General features: G+C 34.7%; 1 protein-coding gene across 1 annotated transcript in view; it reads right to left on the bottom strand.

The window, feature by feature from the left end:
* pde1a (phosphodiesterase 1A, calmodulin-dependent) overlaps nt 1–21,628 on the bottom strand; it is a 116,460-nt gene that overhangs the window by 59,549 nt on the left and 35,283 nt on the right. The window contains exons 3-4 of the mRNA XM_015359072.2: nt 10,718–10,828; nt 7,643–7,669 (exon numbers count right to left, since the gene is read on the bottom strand). Coding sequence (XP_015214558.1) covers nt 7,643–7,669; nt 10,718–10,828 — 138 coding nt within the window. The remainder of the gene's footprint in view (nt 1–7,642; nt 7,670–10,717; nt 10,829–21,628) is intronic.

Here is a 21,628-nt window from a genome sequence, read left to right as displayed (position 1 = left end):
AATGTCAGCAGAGCAAAGGAAGGGAAAGAGGGTTGTGTTGCTTTTGCACTGTACAAGCACATATACTGAATGATTATATAAAGCTTTTCTAAAATGAAATTCTTTAAAAAACCTCTTTATGCATACACATAAAAATCATATGGCAATATTTATTTGAAAACCAAAAGTTTGGAAAGCTGTAATGTAAAAATAAATTAATATGCACTTCTATTTCAGAGTCTCTACAGTATTTAAGCTTACAAAAATTCAGTTTCAAAGTGGGAACCACTTCAGTATTGTGAAGTTGTATATACTGTAAGTGCTGTAATGTCTGTTACAACATTCCTTAGTTCCTACATTAAATATTTCTTTACTAAAAGTAAATATTAATCTTAAGAATGTGGAATATTTAGTTAATGACATATTTATTTGATCTTTTAATATTTTAACTAGATCTCTTTTTGATGTAAACTATTTTTTCCAAATAGGTGAAAAATGAAATAAAATGTACTGTAGGCTAGGTTTAACTTAATGTTTGAGAAACTATAGTAACCACAAAAAACATAATACTTAAAATATAGGAGCTGTAAAACTCAAAAATCACTTGTTCTATTGGAAAAAGACAAAGTGCATTAGATAGGATTTGGCAGAGTTTTAAGAACAAATCTGAGAATTTGGTTTCTGAAATAACTTCAAAGACGATGCATAGTATTGTATATTAAAATGTCACATCAATGTAGTTTACAGCACTTGATCCTTTTACCCTCAACTTTTCTATTTTAAAAGCAAATATCCAACAATTTATTTAATATACTTTCTTGTCATTCTACTAAATCTCACTTTATGAAACCAATCATTCTTTTATCTCCTGGGACAAATGCACCCAACCGAAGGATTTATGGACTCTAGCAATCTTGAGAACATTTTACTTACACTTTTATGAAGTTCAAAGTGGGATATGTTTAGAACTTTGATCTATGTTTTGTATAAATAATAGCCTTACATATGTTATTTACTAGTTAATTTTTTTTCTGTTTATAATTCATGGTATTACCTTTTTAATGAAGAACTAATAATTATATTTATGGAAACAGTGACCTCTTAGAAATGTAGAAAAAGCAATCTCCTACTGTATAAAATCAACAAAGCTTGAATGAATGAAGTACAGTATAAAGCCCATTTCACAAGTACTTTAGAATTGGATGCAACTGTAGCTTAAGTTTGCAAAAAGCATGTATAAAAATACAAATAGTCTAAACAAACTGATAAAGTAACTGCTAACTTTTTCAAAGTGGCATACAGCTGATACAACTTGAGCCAGTAATATTTATTAGTAACACGAGCACAGCTTGTCAAATGCTGAACAAGAAATGAACGACAGTGAAACATCCTGGAAATACAGTGCCTTGCGAAAGTATTCGGCCCCCTTGAACTTTTCAACCTTTTGCCACATTTCAGGCTTCAAACATAAAGATATAATTTTTTTATTTTATGTGAAGAATCACCAACAAGTGGGACACAATTGTGAAGTGGAACGAAATCTATTGGATTTTTGAAACTTTTTTAACTAATAAAAAAATGAAAAGTGGGGCGTGCAAAATTATTCGGCCCCTTTACTTTCAGTGCAGCAAACTCACTCCAGAAGTTCAGCGAGGATATCTGAATGATCCAATGTTGTCCTAAATGACTGATGGTGATAAATAGAATCCACCTGTGTGTAATCAAGTCTCTGTATAAATGCACCTGCTCTGTGATAGTCTCAAGGTTCTGTTGAAAGCGCAGAGAGCATCATGAAGACCAAGGAACACACCAGGCAGGTCCGTAATACTGTTGTGGAGAAGTTTAAAGCCGGATTTGGATACAAAAAGATTTCCCAAGCTTCAAACATCCCAAGGAGCACTGTGCAAGCGATCATCTTGAAATGGAAGGAGTATCAGACCACTGCAAATCTACCAAGACCTGGCCGTCCCTCTAAACTTTCAGCTCAGACAAGGAGAAGACTGATCAGAGATGCAGCCAAGAGGCCCATGATCACTCTGGATGAACTGCAGAGAACTACAGCTGAGGTGGGAGAGTCTGTCCATAGGACAACAATCAGTCTTACACTGCACAAATCTGGCCTTTATGGAAGAGTGGCAAGAAGAAAGCCATTTCTCAAAGATATCCATAAAAAGTCTCGTCTAAAGTTTGCCACAAGCCACCTGGGAGACACCCCAAACATGTGGAAGAAGGTGCTCTGGTCAGATGAAACCAAAATCGAACTTTTTGGCCACAATGCAAAACGATATGTTTGGCGTAAAAGCAACACAGCTCATCACCCTCAACACACCATCCCCACTGTCAAACATGGTGGTGGCAGCATCATGGTTTGGGCCTGCTTTTCTTCAGCAGGGACAGGGAAGATGGTTAAAATTGAGGGGAAGATGGATGCAGCCAAATACAGGACCATTCTGGATGAAAACCTGTTGGAGTCTGCAAAAGACCTGAAACTGGGACGGAGATTTATCTTCCAACAAGACAATGATCCCAAACATACAGCAAAATCTACAAAGGAATGGTTCACAAATAAACGTATCCAGGTGTTTGAATGGCCAAGTCAAAGTCCAGACCTGAATCCAATCGAGAATCTGTGGAAAGAGCTGAAAACTGCTGTTCACAAACGCTCTCCATCCAACCTCACTGAGCTCGAGCTGTTTTGCAAGGAAGAATGGGCAAGAATTTCAGTCTCTCGATGTGCAAAACTGATAGAGACATACCCCAAGCGACTTGCAGCTGTAATCGCAGCAAAAGGTGGCTCTACAAAGTATTAACGCAAGGGGGCCGAATAATTTTGCACGCCCCACTTTTCATTTTTTTATTAGTTAAAAAAGTTTCAAAAATCCAATAGATTTCATTCCACTTCACAATTGTGTCCCACTTGTTGGTGATTCTTCACATAAAATAAAAAATTTATATCTTTATGTTTGAAGCCTGAAATGTGGCAAAAGGTTGAAAAGTTCAAGGGGGCCGAATACTTTCGCAAGGCACTGTAACTGTAAACTTACTATGATATTCATTAAAAAGGGAAATGCTACATTATTTTGTTTTCTAGAAAAGAGATCTAGACTTCATCTATAAAAATATACAGTATGAAAATGTTCAAGCAGTCCTACTGTTTCACAAACCACCTCAACAAATGTGTTGTACTGCAGTGGGACAGATACATGGGGGCCTCTAGTGGAAAAACTAATAACCTTCTTTTCACGGAACTGAAGCATTTCAAGATGGCTTTAGGAATTCGTAGATTTGACCTGAAATCACAAAAGATCATATACAAAGTTCAATTTAGCACATAAATACAGGACTCATAAAATAGCTGAGTAATACAGTAAAATCCTTAACATACTGTATGTACAGTAGCATCAGTATGCACCATGCTGAAATGCATTTTAGGGAATAAAAGTGATTGGAACACTGCATGCTGTGGCTGCCCTGCTTAACCACATTAAATCACTTGTTCAAGCACACACTCTGTTCAATTCTCAACCTTTGCTTCCCATAGCCTCCAAATCTCCAAAATGTATTTTTCATCCTCATAGCTGCCTACTACAACGAAGAGAGGTTCACTCAGATTTTTTTTTAAAAGTTCAATAATTACGTCATTTGGAAGCCACTGAAAAGGCAAGCAAACAAGAGAATACAGCATCGGATCCACTAGTCCATATAACTTTGAGAGTGTTCCTTCGTGGAAACTATTCTCTTTATTGAATCTGATTCCTTTTTAGTTTTGTGTATGGGCCTGAACTGAGAAATTTTTGGTTGAGGTTTCACCGTTCTCCGATTCTCCAACCTAATGTTATTATATTGATAATTGTGATTATGCAATCATATACAGTAATACATACTGTATTTTCTAATATAAGTCTCCTTTTTTCTGTAAAACACTACATCTAAATCTAAATTTAATCCAGATCCTGACGTAACGTAATATCTATCACAAAAACTATCTGAAGTCAACAAAAAAAACAAATTCAACCCATATATTTTTAACTGGTCAAACCTACCTTAAAGTAAAGATTTTTCCAACTCTATTGTCAAACACTATTTTCAAAAGGTTCACTCTTTCATATGAAACAGAAGTAAGCTTAAGATCTCCTTATCTCTAAACCATTAAACCATTACCCTAAACAAACCCTAAACCTAACGGTAGTTCCATATTTAATTAAGAATCTAACACAAGATAAAAACATAGGCCATACTGTACCTTAACAGCAGCCAAATCCAAAATGTATAATATCAAAAACACTGTATACTGTAGAATGAACTAACAGGTTTAAAATCCTGACTCTTTAATCTTGCTATTGAAAAATCAAACAATCATTTTTATATCTACTTTTAATTCAGGTTTGAAGGAACGCACACTCATGTTTACCTTTAAATATAAAATAGATCATTTGAGCAAAATATGATTAAAAAAGACATTGTTAGCAGCCAATACCTTAGCAACATACTTCAAAATGTAGAGTTTCTCCAAAGCTTAATTCCAACTGATAGGATACAATGAACTCAAAATAATACAGGTGTAGGGTGGCATGGCGGTGTAGTGGTTGGCATTGATGCCTTGTAAAGCTGGGCCCCTGGTTTCAATTCTGGACCTGGGTGCTATACTGTATGTGCTGGGTTTGGATGCTGTGCCTGTGTTTGTGTTGGATTTTTCAAGGTGTTCAGGTTCCCTCACACTCCCTCCCTCCCTTTAATAGAAAATGTTCACTTTTAACTGACTGATTAATCCACCAGACTGTGGTGAATCTAGATTTTGAATTAGTAGGTCACTCAATCAATTGGCATTTATCAAAACATCAGATATTAAATCAATCAGCAATCAAAATACAAAACAAAACATTAGCTATTAAAGGGTTTGGGGATTTGTTTTTGCTTCGTATCTGTAGTTAGTGTTTTTGGTTCTCTACATTTTATAGTGTCACAAAAAAAATACTTATCCCTCCTACTTGGCTGTTGTAATGCTGGTGATTCAATTTTTGAGCTATGACTTTCTATGTTCAACGATGAAATGTGAAAACTGTCTTTATGTATTGAGAAAAAAAGATGTTAAGGTTTAACTGCAATGTTACATAAAGAAATGGTAAATGACTCATTGTTTTAATCCAGATTTTAATTGCTACTCGTTAATTTAAAAGTTTTAAGGATACTTCATTAATCTATGAACAGGCTGTTTGACCCTTCTATATCAGAAATACTCTTATTACTTTTTGTCCTGGAATACAACACACATTTCACTCCACCAATGAATCACACTCCTTCATGATTCAAGAACCTCTTGGCAAACTGTATGTAATGTCATAATACTTTACATTATTAATCAAAATCACCTATGATAACCAAACAAAGTGCTTTTGGCCATATGGCCCCTATAGATTTGCTTAAATTTGAACTGTGTTACTACAGTACAGCAAGCTGTAGTTTTTATCATAATAACTCCACTGAGATAATAATAACTCCACAATTACTCAGCTAGATGTCTAAAGAAGGCCAGGTCCATTCTCAAGGACCCCAGTCATCCCAGTCACAAACTGTTTTCCCTCCTACCGTCTGGTAGACGGTACCGAAGCATTCGGTCCAGGTCCAACAGACTACAGAACAGCTTCTACTTCCAGGCAATAAGACTGCTAAATAGCCAACCTGTAGCTCCTTAGCAAATCACCTGTAATGGCTACATGGACACACAATTCTCACTATATTCAGCATAACTGCACTACATGTACAGTATATATTGCATACACCATGGACACATAGCAGCTCTACTCACATAGAGTTTTATTCAATTTAAAAAATGTAACCTCAATTTTGTGTTTTTTGTATTTTTGTGAATTTTTGTGATTTATGTGATTCTTGTTATTTTTGTGAGCTCGCAGAAAAAGACATTTCATTGCCAGCAACTACTGCTGCACGCCGTACTGTTGTGCCTTTGATTAAATAAACTTTGATTATTTATAAGATTTGATTGATTGTGTCATATGGTTGCTGTATTGCACACAAGGTCTTATTTCTGCATTACTGTGAGAGTGGGATAACAAGCAAATTAAGAGCCATTGTTAAAAGGATGATTTTAACAATTGTTGAACGTATGTAGGCCTCATAATTAACAGAATGTTTTAGACCAAAAGCTCGAGTGTGGGTGGCAAGAAAGGGGGCTACTTAACTATTTGCAAGCGGTGTCAATCGTGTGAAATTTAAAAAGTCAAAAATAATGAAAGAGAAGACAAATTATAGTATGTACTACAGATTAATCAAAATCACTACCTATACAAGCAAAGCGTGAATGCTACAGGCTGAAGACATAGTAAAGCAAAGTTATTTTTGATCAATGTGTTAACTAATTTAATTCCAGATTTTCTTCAATTCTTATAACCCATCTTGATGTGTAACCTCCCATGGGTCCACGGGGCAGCAGATGAAATGTAATTATAAATCATATCTTGTCCTTGTCAAATAAGACACACTTTTACAAGAAAGAAGTAATACTGTTTTTTACATTAGGCTTATGTACTGTATGCATTAAAAAGCTAATAAAATTAGAAGAAGGGGATTTTAAAATATTTACAAAGAACTTGGAATCAGCTTTTTTTTCCCTATACAATATTTGTTTTGGGGATGCAATGCATAACGTACTTGAAGGGATATTGTAAAAGCCCATTTTACATATAAAACAGGGGCAGTGATAAGGTTGACAGGCTCATTAATACCCTCAGTTCTGAAACTACAGAACAGTAAACTGTTGTCACATCCCTGTCTGAATACCTAAGTGTGCGTGACAGAGTCTAATGTACTGTATTTGGTTGGGCTTTATTCATCACTGACTGTAATTGTGTTATTTGACTATGAATGCACAAACAGAATTGCAAGGCCAAAACTGAATACAGATCAAGGACATGGTAAGGACAGACTTCACAAAAAAGGTGACTAGAACTGGAATTATTTAATTTTATACTTATGTTCATGTTGAAAGTTACAGTATACCAATTCAACTTACTTTAATAATAATTTTAGATGTTCTGCCATGCAGTAACAGCACAAAGCTATTTTATGTCCAGTACTATATCTCATATGCCAAGAATTTAGTTTCAATATTTGTAGGAAAATTCTACTTAATAATTTTCACTACATACTGCAGTATATATAAATCATACAACCCCTACTAGTGCATATTTGTAGATATGTAGAGAATATTTGATTTGAGTATGAGCTGTTGAATAAATATGAAAAGATATCTTTAAGAAGAATCTTAACCACACCATGAAGAAGAAAAATTCTACATGTTAAAGTTTCAACTCTCCCACAAAAATGCCAAAAATACCAGTATTCAGTCAATACTGAATTGACATGTAGCGGTGTCTGATCTCTACAATTTCTCTTGTTCTTTCTCTGATAAATGAAAGAGTGATTATTTTGAACGATAAAGGCAACTCAAAAGAAAATGCTCACACATTGACTTCTTAAAATGAATTGTACACGGAAAATGTTACTGCCTTTATTTATGTGTCTTTCAGCATACAAAAGAAGTAATTTTAAAATGCAACTGCAATCTAGTGCAATTGTTTTCAATACTGCAAAGATGCCAAAGATTAATAAGCAGTTGCAAAGCTATCTGTAAGCTATGCCTTACCTTTGGGAGGTGTTTTTGTATTTCTGCCTGTAAGAGAAAAAGATAAAGCTGAATTAAATTAACGTTATACATAAATAATATGTTAAAATGCCATAATAATAGGTGAAAAAGTAATAATCATTATTGTGCTACTCGAAGGAAAATAATGGAAAGACTCTTCTTGTTATAAAACACTGGCATTTCATACTATACTATAAGAACAAAACCAATACTTGAAAATTATCTGGGGATCAGGTTAAAATAGGACAATAGTTGCATTGAAGCGTTACTGAAGGGAAAAAGAAAGTAAAACAATTTTATTAAAAGCAAAAAGCGATCCATGAAGTGAAGACAAATTGCTGCAGTCTTGTAAAATGACCAGGACATTTTATGTGGTGTGAAGTGGCAGAACTGAAAGTCCATTGCCTAACATTCAAGAGGAATTGTGAGTCCACTGTGAGGGAGGAGGCTGCAAACGAAACACTTGACAATAAATAGAGTAATTGTTATCCTGTCAATTAACCATCCTAAATCAACTGAACCAGAAAAGAACTAGTTGATACACTGGTGGTTTGTAAAGCTTCAATTCTATTTTTTGTGTTCTTGGACCTTAAATGGTGGTTAATGTGTTTCTGAAACAAAACAGAAAAAATTGAATAATATTGAATAATCCTTGAATAATCCTTTATTCAATATTAGTTTCATTGAGATGTCTCAGTAGTTTTGGGTGAGCATCAAACATTTAAAGCCATACTGTAGGTTTCTTTAAAACCGCTTGGTACCAGCTGCAAAAATGTTTATTGTTTTAATGATAAGATAACTGCGAGTTTATCTAAATTATTTTTTGGGACCTACCGCACAAAACTGATATCACTGGAAAACTAGCCAAATGGGAAAAAGATGTATACAATAACAGCATCAAGGATTACTTTAGAGGATTGAGACTTACTTTATGAATTGATAGGCATGCGATTACTGCCAGTTTGCATCAAAATAGTTATGTTGCTCACTGATGTCAGAATAGTTCTTACAGAGCCCAGGTTTTGAAATCCTTGAATCAGTACCAGACAGTGAGTGACCCCTGCAGATCTGCTCATTCATGGTAACAGGCTAGGCTGGTTTCTCAGTAGCTTCACTTCTTAGTTACACTCAATGACTGCTTGCTAAGGGAAATTGAAGGGGATTATAATGAATTGAAACTTTCAGTTGAACTATGATCTGTAAAAACAATATTAAATAGCTCCCCCGCCCCACCACGCAGATGTTCTTTTGCTCTATCTTTTTGCCAAGTTAAAAAAAAGGGAAACATTTTTAAAAGGTTGCATATGCCAGAAGAAAAGTATTCATTAAAACTGATTCTTGCAAAACACTTCAAACCCTTGGTTTCCACTTTTGTTTCACAAAAGTAACAAAAAATGTATGTGTTAAAAGTAACATAAACTGTATGTGTGTGGGCTCAGAAAAACAGAAAGTGTCTGAAATATGTTTCAGGCTAGAGTAACTGTTTTATATATGCAGTACATTTGTGTAAAAATAATTAAAATTCATTTTCAATTTGTTTTAGAAGTACTTTTATTATTCATCACGTCTTCATTGATTTATTCATTAATACATAACTATATGTAAATGAAAACTAAAAAATCTTAAACAGTTTTGTAACCTTACATACTTAAGCTTAAGTAATACACTGCAAATATTTTGAAATGAGTGATGTAATGTTTGATTCTATTATAGTGCCTGTTATGAACTGAGGCATTTAATGGAATAATGTATTTGGAAGTAATAACATCCATTGCCATACAAAATATCCACCTTGTTTTCTGTATTAATAACACATATGCATAATACTATACTCAGAGTTTATTACAGCTAGTTAAGATTTACAATTCATTAATGTAAAAAGGATATAACTGACCAAAGTGTATAACTGAGTCAGCTCTTGTGTATGTCATTCATATCCCTAAATTTTATTGAGAAGTATAAGATAAGATTAAGTATAAAATAACATTTAATGCCTATTTTCAATTATTATTGGATGTTGAATTGCATTGTATTATCAAATTGACCATGATCTTCATTAGTATATTTTTGAGGAACTTGTGTTCAGAATTAAAATGTAGTACTGTAAATCATTTTTGTTTGCAGAATAGATTTTCAGCACCACAGTTTTAAGCTTTTTTTGTTTTGTTTTGGCTTCTGGATCTACTTGTATCTTCTCTTGGATTTTACTATGACAGTGTTTATATTTTATGTGAAACTGTAGGTAAGGCTTTCTTTGGAGATGGATATGGTGCCTGGATGTTACTCTATCTTAAAAAATCAGGATTGTGAGACTTAATCCACAACATTTTAACCAATGATGGGAAAACCCCAGAATGCTACGCATTTGCAGAGAAATGTTTGCAGAAAAGAAGCACCTACTGTACAGCATGACACAATATCATCTGCTTCATATTCATTTACCATTGCTAGAACTGAAATTTCAATGATGCAAGAAGGAAGATAATTGGTTTTGGATTGAGGTCATGCTTCTAGTCCAAGGCCTATTTGAAAAGCTAAATATGCTATATGCACTGCTTAAAAACATCATGTAATAATAGTGCACAGATGGTGAAGGCATTCTCTTTCAGGTGAAAACTGCTCAGTGTTGACAAAAGATGCATGAATAACAATGGAAGCTAAGTCAAATGTAGTTTCAATGTCTGACTAAATTCCACCAGAACTTAAAAAGGTATTTTAATTAATAATATAAACTGTGCATTATAAAATATTCATAAAAAATTGAATAAAGGCTTCTGCTTTCTGATAATGCTCTTTCAAACCCACACCTACATCTTTTAGGGGTTAAATATTTTTGCAGTCTTAAAACAGTTGATTGTAATATGTAAACATTCAGAAAAGATTGCTTTCAAATCATTTGTATATATTAAACAGTGTTTCTGTACCATGCACAAATAGTGTAAAATAAATGCCATCCAAATCCTGTTGCATTTTCTCTACTTCTTTGTCAAACTTAAAACATCCATTAAAAATACTAAACTCTGTAGCAAGAGTTAGGCATTATTACATACTGTACATTTCATTTATAAAACTTACATTCCTCTGAGTCGCATCCACATTTTCTCTGTTTGTTCAGATTTCACGTACTTTAAGGAGTTGTTTTCCAAATCATCTGTGTCGCTGACAGGAGAATCCATGGTAAATGTCCTAAGGTAAAACAGCAGCAGTCAGGCAATGCATCAGTAGTTTCAAACCTTCTTCTTCAGTGCAACATGAATCTGGTAAGATACAGTATATGCATTTCACAGCTCTGACTACCAAACCACATCTGCTTCATAAAGCAACAAAACCCTTTCAAGCTGCACTGCTGCTCTGCCTGCAAGGTACTGTCCCTCCGCTGTCAAATGGTCAAATCAATCTCTTTCTGGTAATAGCTGCTGCTCAGCTCCTAAGTACATTCACCACACAAGAAAACCTTAAGCACTACAGGCAGTGCCTGTCTACTCTAGCACTCCAGCTCTGACCACACTCAGGTGGCTTTTATAGTGATGCGCACGGTGACACACACACACACACACACACACACACACACGTGCACGCGCGTTCTTCCACACATTCCGTGTTCATGGGCGCCCATTACAAAAGTGAAGGGCTCTGGCATTCATTGCAAGTCTGCTTTCAAATTAATCTGTTGAAGGCTGAGATCTCAGCGGGATAGCAGATGGCATCAGCCAGAACAGCACCTCCCACTATCAGAGCACATATTGATACTCAAATCCGTGTGCCAAAGGTAATGTTTTAAGGGAAAGAGGAAAATTTCTTCACATCTAATCCAGCCATTGACAGGGAAATGAAAAGAGAAGACTAACAGTTCTTTCAGAGCGGCATATCCAGTGTAATTTGTAGAGCTCCAGAGGCAGACATTTCTGAACATATAAATGCAACTGCAAATGTTGCTATCTTTCTTGAAAATTCAAATATGAAGCAATTGTTTAAGCAGTGAATACGTAGTTGTTGTAAAACCCTCAGTAAGTCCTCATCCCCTGGTGAGGAGTAAATCTGAAAGGCATCTTTTAGCAAATGTGCTGTATCCTGCAAATCCCAGTCCTCAGATACAGCTTCCTGGCATATGCTGCTTCCAGAAGAAGACTGATGAAAATTTCATGATTATTTGCAAAGCAAATAAGTATACAGAAAGATTAAAATAACTCATTTTTCTTTAGCCCAACTTGGAAAAATCATATGAGTAGCTAATACTGCAAGTAATGCCTGATGTTTGAATACAGCATGGGCTACTAGCATTCTAACACCCAATTAGTACAGTACATACAGTAAATGTTTTTGATCTTTCGAAAAATCATTCAAAAACTTTTCCAAGGTTTATAGCTATTTTAAAAGCAGCGTCAATAGTGTTCTCTTTATAAAAGCAGGGGATAAATGGGAATGTGTGATGATTAAGCAATGAATATTGTATGTCTAGAAATATTTTTTAAAACATTAAGACAGTATCAAAATGTACAAACTCATCAAAAACATGCTGGATTATAGAAAAGTACTTTAGATTTGCAACTTATAATGATAATAATCATACTCTATAATATTTTAGCTGCATTGAAATATACGAAGTGACAGAAAACAGGAGAAATAAGCACTGTATCAAGAAATAAGGAGTTGCTGATGGACAGGCATTTGGCATTATGCTTCCATACCCTGATATTGCTCTAAACAATTCTTCCATGGAGTTAATTCTAATTCTTTCCTAAAGGTCTGTTTTCTATTGAATTACACTGCATTACAGAAAGCAACTTAATCATTTTCAAATTAGTATAGAGCAACAAGGGAAGAGATTTCCTCTATCAAATTACTTTGGTAAATTGTTCAGCTTCATTAAAAAGAGAAAATAATTTATCTGTTTGGTTTCTGTCTTTTAGATTTTCTTTGAATTGCTTTGTTTTGCCATTCAAACAATACACAATTTTTGTCTAATGGCCTAAGACTGCATAAGATCATCCAACTGATCACACTAGATTTTAATTTTAACAAAACATTTGACTAACAATCAGAAAAGCATAAAAGCAAGACTGTTCCTCCGACAGCATATGATAATTTCTGTTAAATAATTAAACTTATACCTAATAAAATGAGTAAAATACTACTAACAGGTGCAAAAAATCCAAAGACATTTCACACTAAAATAATTTGTGTTCATGGTTGACATATACAGTATAACTGTATTATACAAATGTCCAATTGCAGCAGAAAAACGTAAACTGGGTTCATTTCTGCCATTTGTTTTGTATAAAAAGTGATTTGAATAAACTATAAAACACACATCAATTAAGGCACATTAACAGTGAAATTGTAAATAAAACATCCATCTTTGCTTTCCCTTTTAAAATGGTTATTGATGAGAAGTGTTGCCATAGCAACACACATTTCCCTGTAACAAAAATGGCAGTACTTAGGAGCTATGATGCCCGTGTAGTTGCAAGAATGGAGATCTATTCTTTCTAGAAACACAATTTCAAAAATGAAATTGCAACTAAATTAAGCTCTTGTTAGCTCCACTACTCTAAACTCACTTCTGCCAATGCAATAATTGTTTTAATTGTTTGAATCTAAATAAAATTCCTTAAAATACAGCTATGGGGTGCAATTTCATATACCGCATCTGTCTGTCACTTGCAGCAAGTATTGTTCGATGTGCTCATTAGATCCACCTGTTGCCGAGCAGTGCTTCACAGAAATTCTTCTCTTTTTTGTCATCCTCGTCTTATCTGGTGCAACTATGAGCTCATCCAATTTGAATGGCACTTACACCTAGTTACGGTATCTACAATCTATTAATGTTAGAACCTTTTCATGATTTACAGTACAAGAGAGTGGTGTGAAAAGCTTTTTCTTTTAATTTAATTGTTTTAGCATAATTTTCTCCTTCCAAGCAAGAAAATTAAGGTTAAACCTTGTAACATTGTGTTAACAAAAAGCCAAGATGCCCAGACACTTGAGGATATGTTCTCAGTTAGTGAGGGAGCCACTTGAGCAATGCTTTCAAACTGCTTACATTAAGAGTACTGTATACTTAGACTAGCTCTTAGTATCTCCAATGATCCCATGCATATTCTGCATGAAGAATACCAATTTATGCCTCCAAACAGATGTTTTAGAGTCCCTCAATGCCAATATAAGGATATTGGCAAAATAAGGAATTCCTTCATCAAACACTCAATGAAACTATTCAATCAATACACGCGTTTACAATGAAGGAGTACTGTTTTATGTGCAAGTGCAATCAGCTTTTAATTGCAAAAAAGTGTTAAAGTGCAATTATATAGGCTTACAGTAACTTGTGGTGGGAGTAAACCTAGAGGTTTTGGTGTAGTTGTGTAGGAGTGGTGTGTAATGACTATGTCTTTTATGTAATTTTAAATGTATTTATTTAGTTAATGTTTATATGTGTTTTGTCACTGTCACTGTTTGTGTAAAACATTCTGCTTGGGAGCAAAAGAATTCTGAGAAATCAGACAATAAAATATATTGTATTGTATCATGTCATAAAATATCATATCATATGGTATTGTAACAGACACAAACCCTGTCATCAATATTATTTTTAAAATTTTATAGCTTATAATGCATTGCAAATGACCTATTTTAATTCATTATACATCCCATTGAAGACTTTATCATACAGTACCTGAACAAATATGTTTATATACCACTTTCAGATGAAGCAGGCAAATATTGTATGAACAATTCTAGAATGTAATCCATAATCATGGAAAACATATTACATATCAGGTTTCTAACGAAGGAGAATCAAATTTGATCTTTCCGTGTGATATCATTTTACAAAATAAAGAGAAAACACTGATACCAATTAGAATATTAGAAAAATGCATGGTAATGAAGTGCAAAATAATACAGCATAATTTGTGATACCAACATCATTCAATTAATGTCTTAACCTATTTTTACATTAGATTTTCAGATACTAGCATTTCTATTAAAAGAATGTCTAATTCAATCATTTTTTTCATCTTCTTTTTTTGCCACATAAACATAAAAATCAATCTAGGCTTTTCTCGGCAGAAATGTAAATTAAACACTTGAATGGTTAATCATTGACACCCACTTCTCTTGATATTATCTCAATTACATTCTCATTATCATCTAAATAACATTTTCTTGTAGGGTAAATGTGTTAAGCTTTTATAAGAATAGATAATTAATCATATATTATTTTACAACAAGATAGTACTCTGTTATCATAGAGCTTTAATTACTTTCATTACTAAAAATACCAATCATTTTATAAAAAAATGCAATATTTATGTAACTTTTGGCAGTGTTTGTTATTTTAATGATTAGGTAATTACCTAATAAGGTCATTAAAAAACACTAAACCTTACCCATTCTAATTCTAGTCCCCAGAATACTCAGATATATCTAGTTAAGCTCTAAAACACAAATATATATTTAATTTATTTTCTATGATATAAAAAATACATATCAATTGCCATTTTATGTACAAGTGTACAAGTTTGAAATACTTCCTAGAAGTGTGTAGGGGTTGTCCTTTCTAAGCAGTGTATGCACTTAGTCCTGTCTCTAGAAGTGCAGTATTCACTAAGGAAATCACTGATTCACTGAGGAAATGACAGATCTAGTCAGAGATCAGTTCTGTTACTTACACCACGAAAGACCAGTGCAGATTTTGAACACTGAGTTAAGACCAAGTATATTTGGCTGGTGTTTCACTGGAACTAGACAGAATGTGCATGTAAAGAACGAAAACCAAACATGTGGTGGGCACCAGAAGATGCTGGACAACTAGAAGAGAAGCTTGAACAGAAACAGGATGAGAGCTACTGGAAGCAGGTACCCGTGCCAGCTAGTCTGAAATTGGAACTCTGTGGTAGGTAGTGGAAGATGCTGCACAACCTGAAGAGAGCTGTAGCCCAAAAGATTAGGCTGACACGGAACACAAAAAACAACTGCCACTTGCTGAATTTAGCTAGATGATCAGAATATATTTTGAGCCTCATCCCCAAAAAGAGAAAGAATGTCAGCTACATTTGCAGCTGGAAGCCTTAGGGGGGAAGAGTCGAAGGCAGACACTGACCAGTTGGACGCCAACCAAAAAAGCAAGGGAATGCTGTAGCTGTAGCTGCCTAAGCCCATGCTAAGGACAATGTGGTGATCATTTTGCTGTATAAACCCGGATCACATGCAGACTGATGCTATGTGTTCGTACCCGCAGGGTGGAGCCGAGACCAGAAGCTCCTTCAGTGGACAGAGAAAATGACTGGGGAGAGGGGAGAGACAAAAACAACATATAAAGACTGGGGCCGTAGGTGTGATGGGTTGGACATTCGATCAGAAATGGAAAGAGATGGGGGGAGGGAAGGAGAACAGAGTGGGAAAAAATAGGTAAAAAGCGGAAACAGGGACAAAACCGACATGGAGACATAACTGCCATGGATATGAGCAAGCCTCCAGACAGTTTCTGGGAGCCTTGCTGATATCAGTAGACCTGAAAGAGAAAAACACAAGTGACATGGTGGGCATGGAGCCTATTGTTTTCAGTGGAGCATTGAGGCTGCAGAGACTCTGATTCTGGATGAATGCAATGAAGGTAAGGTCACAGCAATGCCAAATGAAACACATCCATATGCAACGAAGCAAGACATAGAGTGCTAGAGAGGAAGCACATGGTATTGTGTTCAGCCAAGCAGCTTTGTGCAGGGAAATGAAAGTTCAGCATTAAAATTTGAACCAAACTTCAGTTCCATAACATCATATATAATTAATACACATACCGTACATATAAAATAAATATACATTAATTATGTAGAGTTAAAATTATTAACAGAAGTATATAAACTTGATGGATTCCATATTTCAATGGATCCATGTGATAAACTGCTGGAATTTTTATTTGTATTGTTTTTCTAGTCCTGATTATTATCTTTATCGTTTTTACAAATAAAGCTTAATATCTGCAAACCATTTTATTAGTTTGAGAATTTTCTATTACCATTATTATTATTCTCTACGTACAGTGTACAGTGCCACAATGTAAAATGTTTTAAAGATATTTACTAGAAAGGGTTCTACATAATTGTACATTACATTGCAAATACAACATAAAAGCATTGGGAATATCAGATCAAAGCCAATGCAATAACACTATCTATTCTATCCAAATCCTGTTGATACAATAGAATTTAGCTCCAGCAATTATTGGCATAAGTAAGTCTGACTGGCTTGATTTACAGTGAGCAAAAAACTGCAATGGATTATAAATTTGGGTAAATCCCATATTTATCAATGGGGGGGGGGGTAGATTTGCATGTTAATATTCATGAAGGAGAAGAGAAATGACATAAACAATTCATGAGAGATGACATAAACAGTCAATAAAATGTCAGAGTCAAAATATGCCACTGCATATCAATATTTATTGAAAAATGCTACAGTTAAGAATCACACTTTTAGAATACCAGACTATACTATCAGGATTTTTGTTATTAATCATTCACAATATTATAAATGCCACAATCAAAGAGAAATAAAACAGAACAAACACAGAAATGTAAAAATAAATACAAAATTATCAGAAAGAAAGGAATAGTTTTAACAAAAGGCTTTTAACGCAGCACCATATCCTAAGTGAGAACAATACAAGACACAAAGAATATAGCAAATACATAAATGAATAATAGGATCCAAAGGCACAGTCAAGGGATTCTGCTATCCTAATGTAAGTAATATATAGTAGAAATTGGTTTGAAATCTGGCTAAAAGATGTGAAAAGCTAACACAAGTCCATTGTACCACTCCAGCTCTTACAAATGCTATATACGGCACTTTCAACCTTTCTACTGCCTTCAATGTTACTGAATATTTTAACTTAATTAAACGTGTACTAAATCAAACATTGACACTCTAGTCCATTAACATTAATGTACTTTAATACTGGTGAAGGATAGATTTTTTTTTCTTCAGACACATTACTTCACTTTGCTATAAGTTGATCTGAATGAAAAAATAGACCCACAGAAATAAATCTTCTTACAAAATAGGTACAAGAATGGACTTGCATCAGACGTATAATATTCCAATTACGATATGCTAATCTTGCATATCAGTTTTATGGCCATGAAAAGGGAATTAAATTTCAAAGTTAATTCCTCATATCCATTTTAAAGGGTTTACAATCAGTGTCATGTGTAAAAAGTAAAATATGTATTCCAAAACCAAAGTAAAGCTTCCAGTCTCAATTTGTCTCAATCCCGTATCAAGTCCCAATTACTCACAATATTGCCATCACAATAAATAGCAATGGCAATATAACTGTTTAATTAACTAGTAGGTTAGAACAATGATGAAGAAGAGATGTGTCATGTTACATTGAGACAAGATCCTGTTTAAGTCTCTTCTTTCATGAATATTATTTACATATGACGATAATTATTAGCATCAAAACAGTAATACAACAAAAGCAGATCACATTATGAAACCTGTCTTCATAAAGATTACTGTTTTTATACTGTACATACTGTATACATTCTACAATCTGGTTAATAAAAGGTGCTTCGACACTTAACTGAAATTGGGTGATATCCTCTGAGTTACCAAAATAAGCACCTGTCACGCCCTCTGCAGCCAGAGGGCGCTCCTTCTCTGTCCTGTCCCTAGTTTCCGGTCTACTGTCCTTCCTGTCCCTCTCTTTCCCTTGGGCTATATATTTCTGGGTCTTGCACTCTGTCCTCGCTCAGCATTGACGTTTGGATGTCCTGAGACTCGCCTAGCACCAGGGCGCCCCACGTCCGCTCCCTGAGGGCATAGGTTTCTATACGGCATTCCTGAACTCTTTGCACTAATGAGCCCGGGCCTCTTTCCCCATCTCGCCGCTACGCATATGGGTCTTTTTCCGCTCTCCTGCTCCCCACGGTTAGTCCCTTTGGACGTCCGTGACACCTACTTCAAGGAAAAAGAAAATCTTTCCTAAAATAATTTACAAGGTCTATGTATTTGCACAATGCACAAAGCACTTTTTTTGACAAACCTTAGGAAAGGGTATTTTAAGACTAGCTACAGTACACTAGTCTTAAAGACTATTCCACAAATTACTTTTTCCGTTATCGAACACCAAAACTGTTGGATGCCTGTAACAATTGATTTTAATTTTAAATGGATTTTACTCCAAATGCTACTGTTAGAGGTTCACCTAAAATTGAAAAGATCTTCATACTGCTGTACTTATTTATTCAGCCACACTTTTCATAGGAGTATCTTCAAAAAGCTAAAACACTCTGATTAACACAGTGTGTCACAACAATTTGTACTGTATTTTCAGTATATGCATTGTTTCATGTGAGGCAGGCTTTAGGTTCATTGGATTTTACCACCAATCATTAGAATGATGGAGACATACCACACTAGAACAATCCCTCTTTCTGTTTTAATTTCAGTAACCCTTAGGAACTATGCCATAGTCACTTCAAAAGATAAGTAAGCTATGGCTCTGAGATACCCTATTATTCTGACTTCCTTATACCTTAACCAGAAGAGTTTCCGTGGAAACATATCCAGACTGTGCGATAAAAGAAAAGGAAATTGTAAACGTGTCACTTTGAAACCAGAAAATATGTCAAATTTAATCAGCAGAACTTAATGAAAATAAGTAACTAAATAATTATCAAAGTCAATTTTATACAGTCTTCTCTTGTATATATATTTTATTAAAAGAGCTAATAGTTCAGACTCTGTTGCAAACCGATTGCAAATTAATTGCAAACTTTGAAAATACAAAATACAAAAAACTATGTGACTGCTACTGTATGTTATCTAGAGTTGAACAATTAACAATAAACAACATTTTGCCAATATATGAACAAAAATAGACTTACAACTAACCATATTTTCAGAGAAATAATGTCATTCTGCAGAACAGATATTGCCTTTAAATTAATTAAACACAAGAACATCTATAACATGCAGTATATACAGTATATATATTATAAAGCAACCTTATACGTACACATATCCATCCATTTTCTGATTGCTTCTTCAGGGCTCAGGGGAAGCCAAAGCCTATTCTGGTAAGGAACTGGTGCAAGGCAGGGTACACTCTGGGTTGGGCGCCTGTTCATCGCTATCCAGTAGTCCAACACAAACACGTACACACTCCAACCAGGCTCAATTTTCCCAGGAAACAATTAACCTGCCAGTATATTTGTGTTACTGTTTGAAGACACCGGACCATGTTTGAGGAACCCATGCAAACATGGGGAGAACATACAAACTCCACACAGACTGTACCCCAGGTCCACAATTGAATCCAGTGCCCTAGTGCTACAAGGCAGCAATGCAAAACACTGTGCCACCACACATGCACACACGCACATAAAATCTAATGTAGACAAATATCATAAATGGGTATTCAAGCTTATATCACAACCTGGTTGTTTTTTAAAAGAGCTTAGAATATAAAAAACCCTCACACCATCAAAATGAAACACTACTTATTTTTCACTGCATAGAGAAACATCAATATTTGCATGGAATAACTCAGATGGTATCATTAATTTTACATTTTAGATAAACTTTCTCTGTACCTCAGAACTGCCATGTCTATACAATACTGAAATGTATTTATTGTATTTTATTATGCAATGTGCAGTTCTTCTGTCACATTATGGTCAATCAGGTCTTGACCGTTTTCAACAAAAACAGCCCAGATGTTTTTTTTTGGTCTCCATCAAGTTAATTAGAATGGTTGTAATGTAATTCTTTGAACAACACACAGAACTGACTTCCTACCCTGCAGGAACCAAATAGAAAGGCTTCTTTTGCTTACCCCACACTGAGATGTAGCTAGGACCCCTGCATTCTGCAAATGCTAACCTCAAACAGTTATGCTAAATAATGCTTTTCATTATCTATTATTAATAGTCATTGATCCTTTTCATTATACTAATGGCAGTTTAGTACATTTTAAGGATATTGATCACAATTTCCATACCCTTTCAGCTCCCACTCAGTAAATTAGAATAGGTTTACATAACTGGTCCCTTCATGCTAATGTGTAAAGAGCTGTTTTTAAATCATTAGCACCTGTACTTTAAAGTCATTTGCAAACTTTCTACAGGATTGTCAACTATTACACTGAGAATTTACTCTCTAGAGGTTTACATAACTTTTGGTTAGAATGAAAACCACACCGAATTTTCATACTGCACAGTGTGCAACATGAAATCAAGCTGCAATCTATTGATAGTAGTGGATTTTTTTTTAAATGAAACATCAATTTATATGTTTTTTAAATCTGAGATTTCTACCCAAGGAGCCATATATAAACAATGGCATCACTGCCTTTACTCTGGGCCGAATTTTGGTGTTCGTAGACCCTAGGCACTTTCACTCCGAAAAAGAAGGGGAAAAGGCCAATTGAATTATGTCGATTGACATGATGCACTTTAAACTATTCTAATGGTAAACCACATGATTGATGGAGCGAGTAGACCGACCATCACCTTGATACTTCTTGTTTCTAGAACAGCCACTAGATAGCGTATGATTATTGATTTGGAGCACCTATAGTCGATTGCAAGCATGTTGTTTCAGCTCGTTTTTCGTTAGTCACTCGTCTTTCCCTCCTTCATAGGCCCTAAAAATTTCATAGGCCCTAGGCACTGTGGGAAATCCGGCACTGCCTTTACTCATACTGGCATTGAGGAAACTGTAACGTGATGAAAAATATCTAATGTGGTGTTTAAGTAAAAAAACATCTAATGTGGTCTGAGGTTTTAAAATATTACATTTTATCTTTTTATAAAGACAAAAGATTTTATGTCCACTCAAGTCTAGTATGCAAATTGTCCACCCCTCTGTCAAGATTTATTCCTTTGATTTATCTGTTTAATATCTTACAAAAGTAAACCTGATTTCAATGTCAAATAGGTCACTGTGTTGCATACATTTTTAATTATGCTACCA

Source organism: Lepisosteus oculatus, chromosome 12 (assembly GCF_040954835.1).
Source record: "Lepisosteus oculatus isolate fLepOcu1 chromosome 12, fLepOcu1.hap2, whole genome shotgun sequence".
Taxonomy (NCBI): domain Eukaryota; kingdom Metazoa; phylum Chordata; class Actinopteri; order Semionotiformes; family Lepisosteidae; genus Lepisosteus; species Lepisosteus oculatus.
The sequence above is the reverse complement of the archived record's forward strand: the minus strand, read 5'-3'. Positions and strand labels throughout refer to the sequence as shown.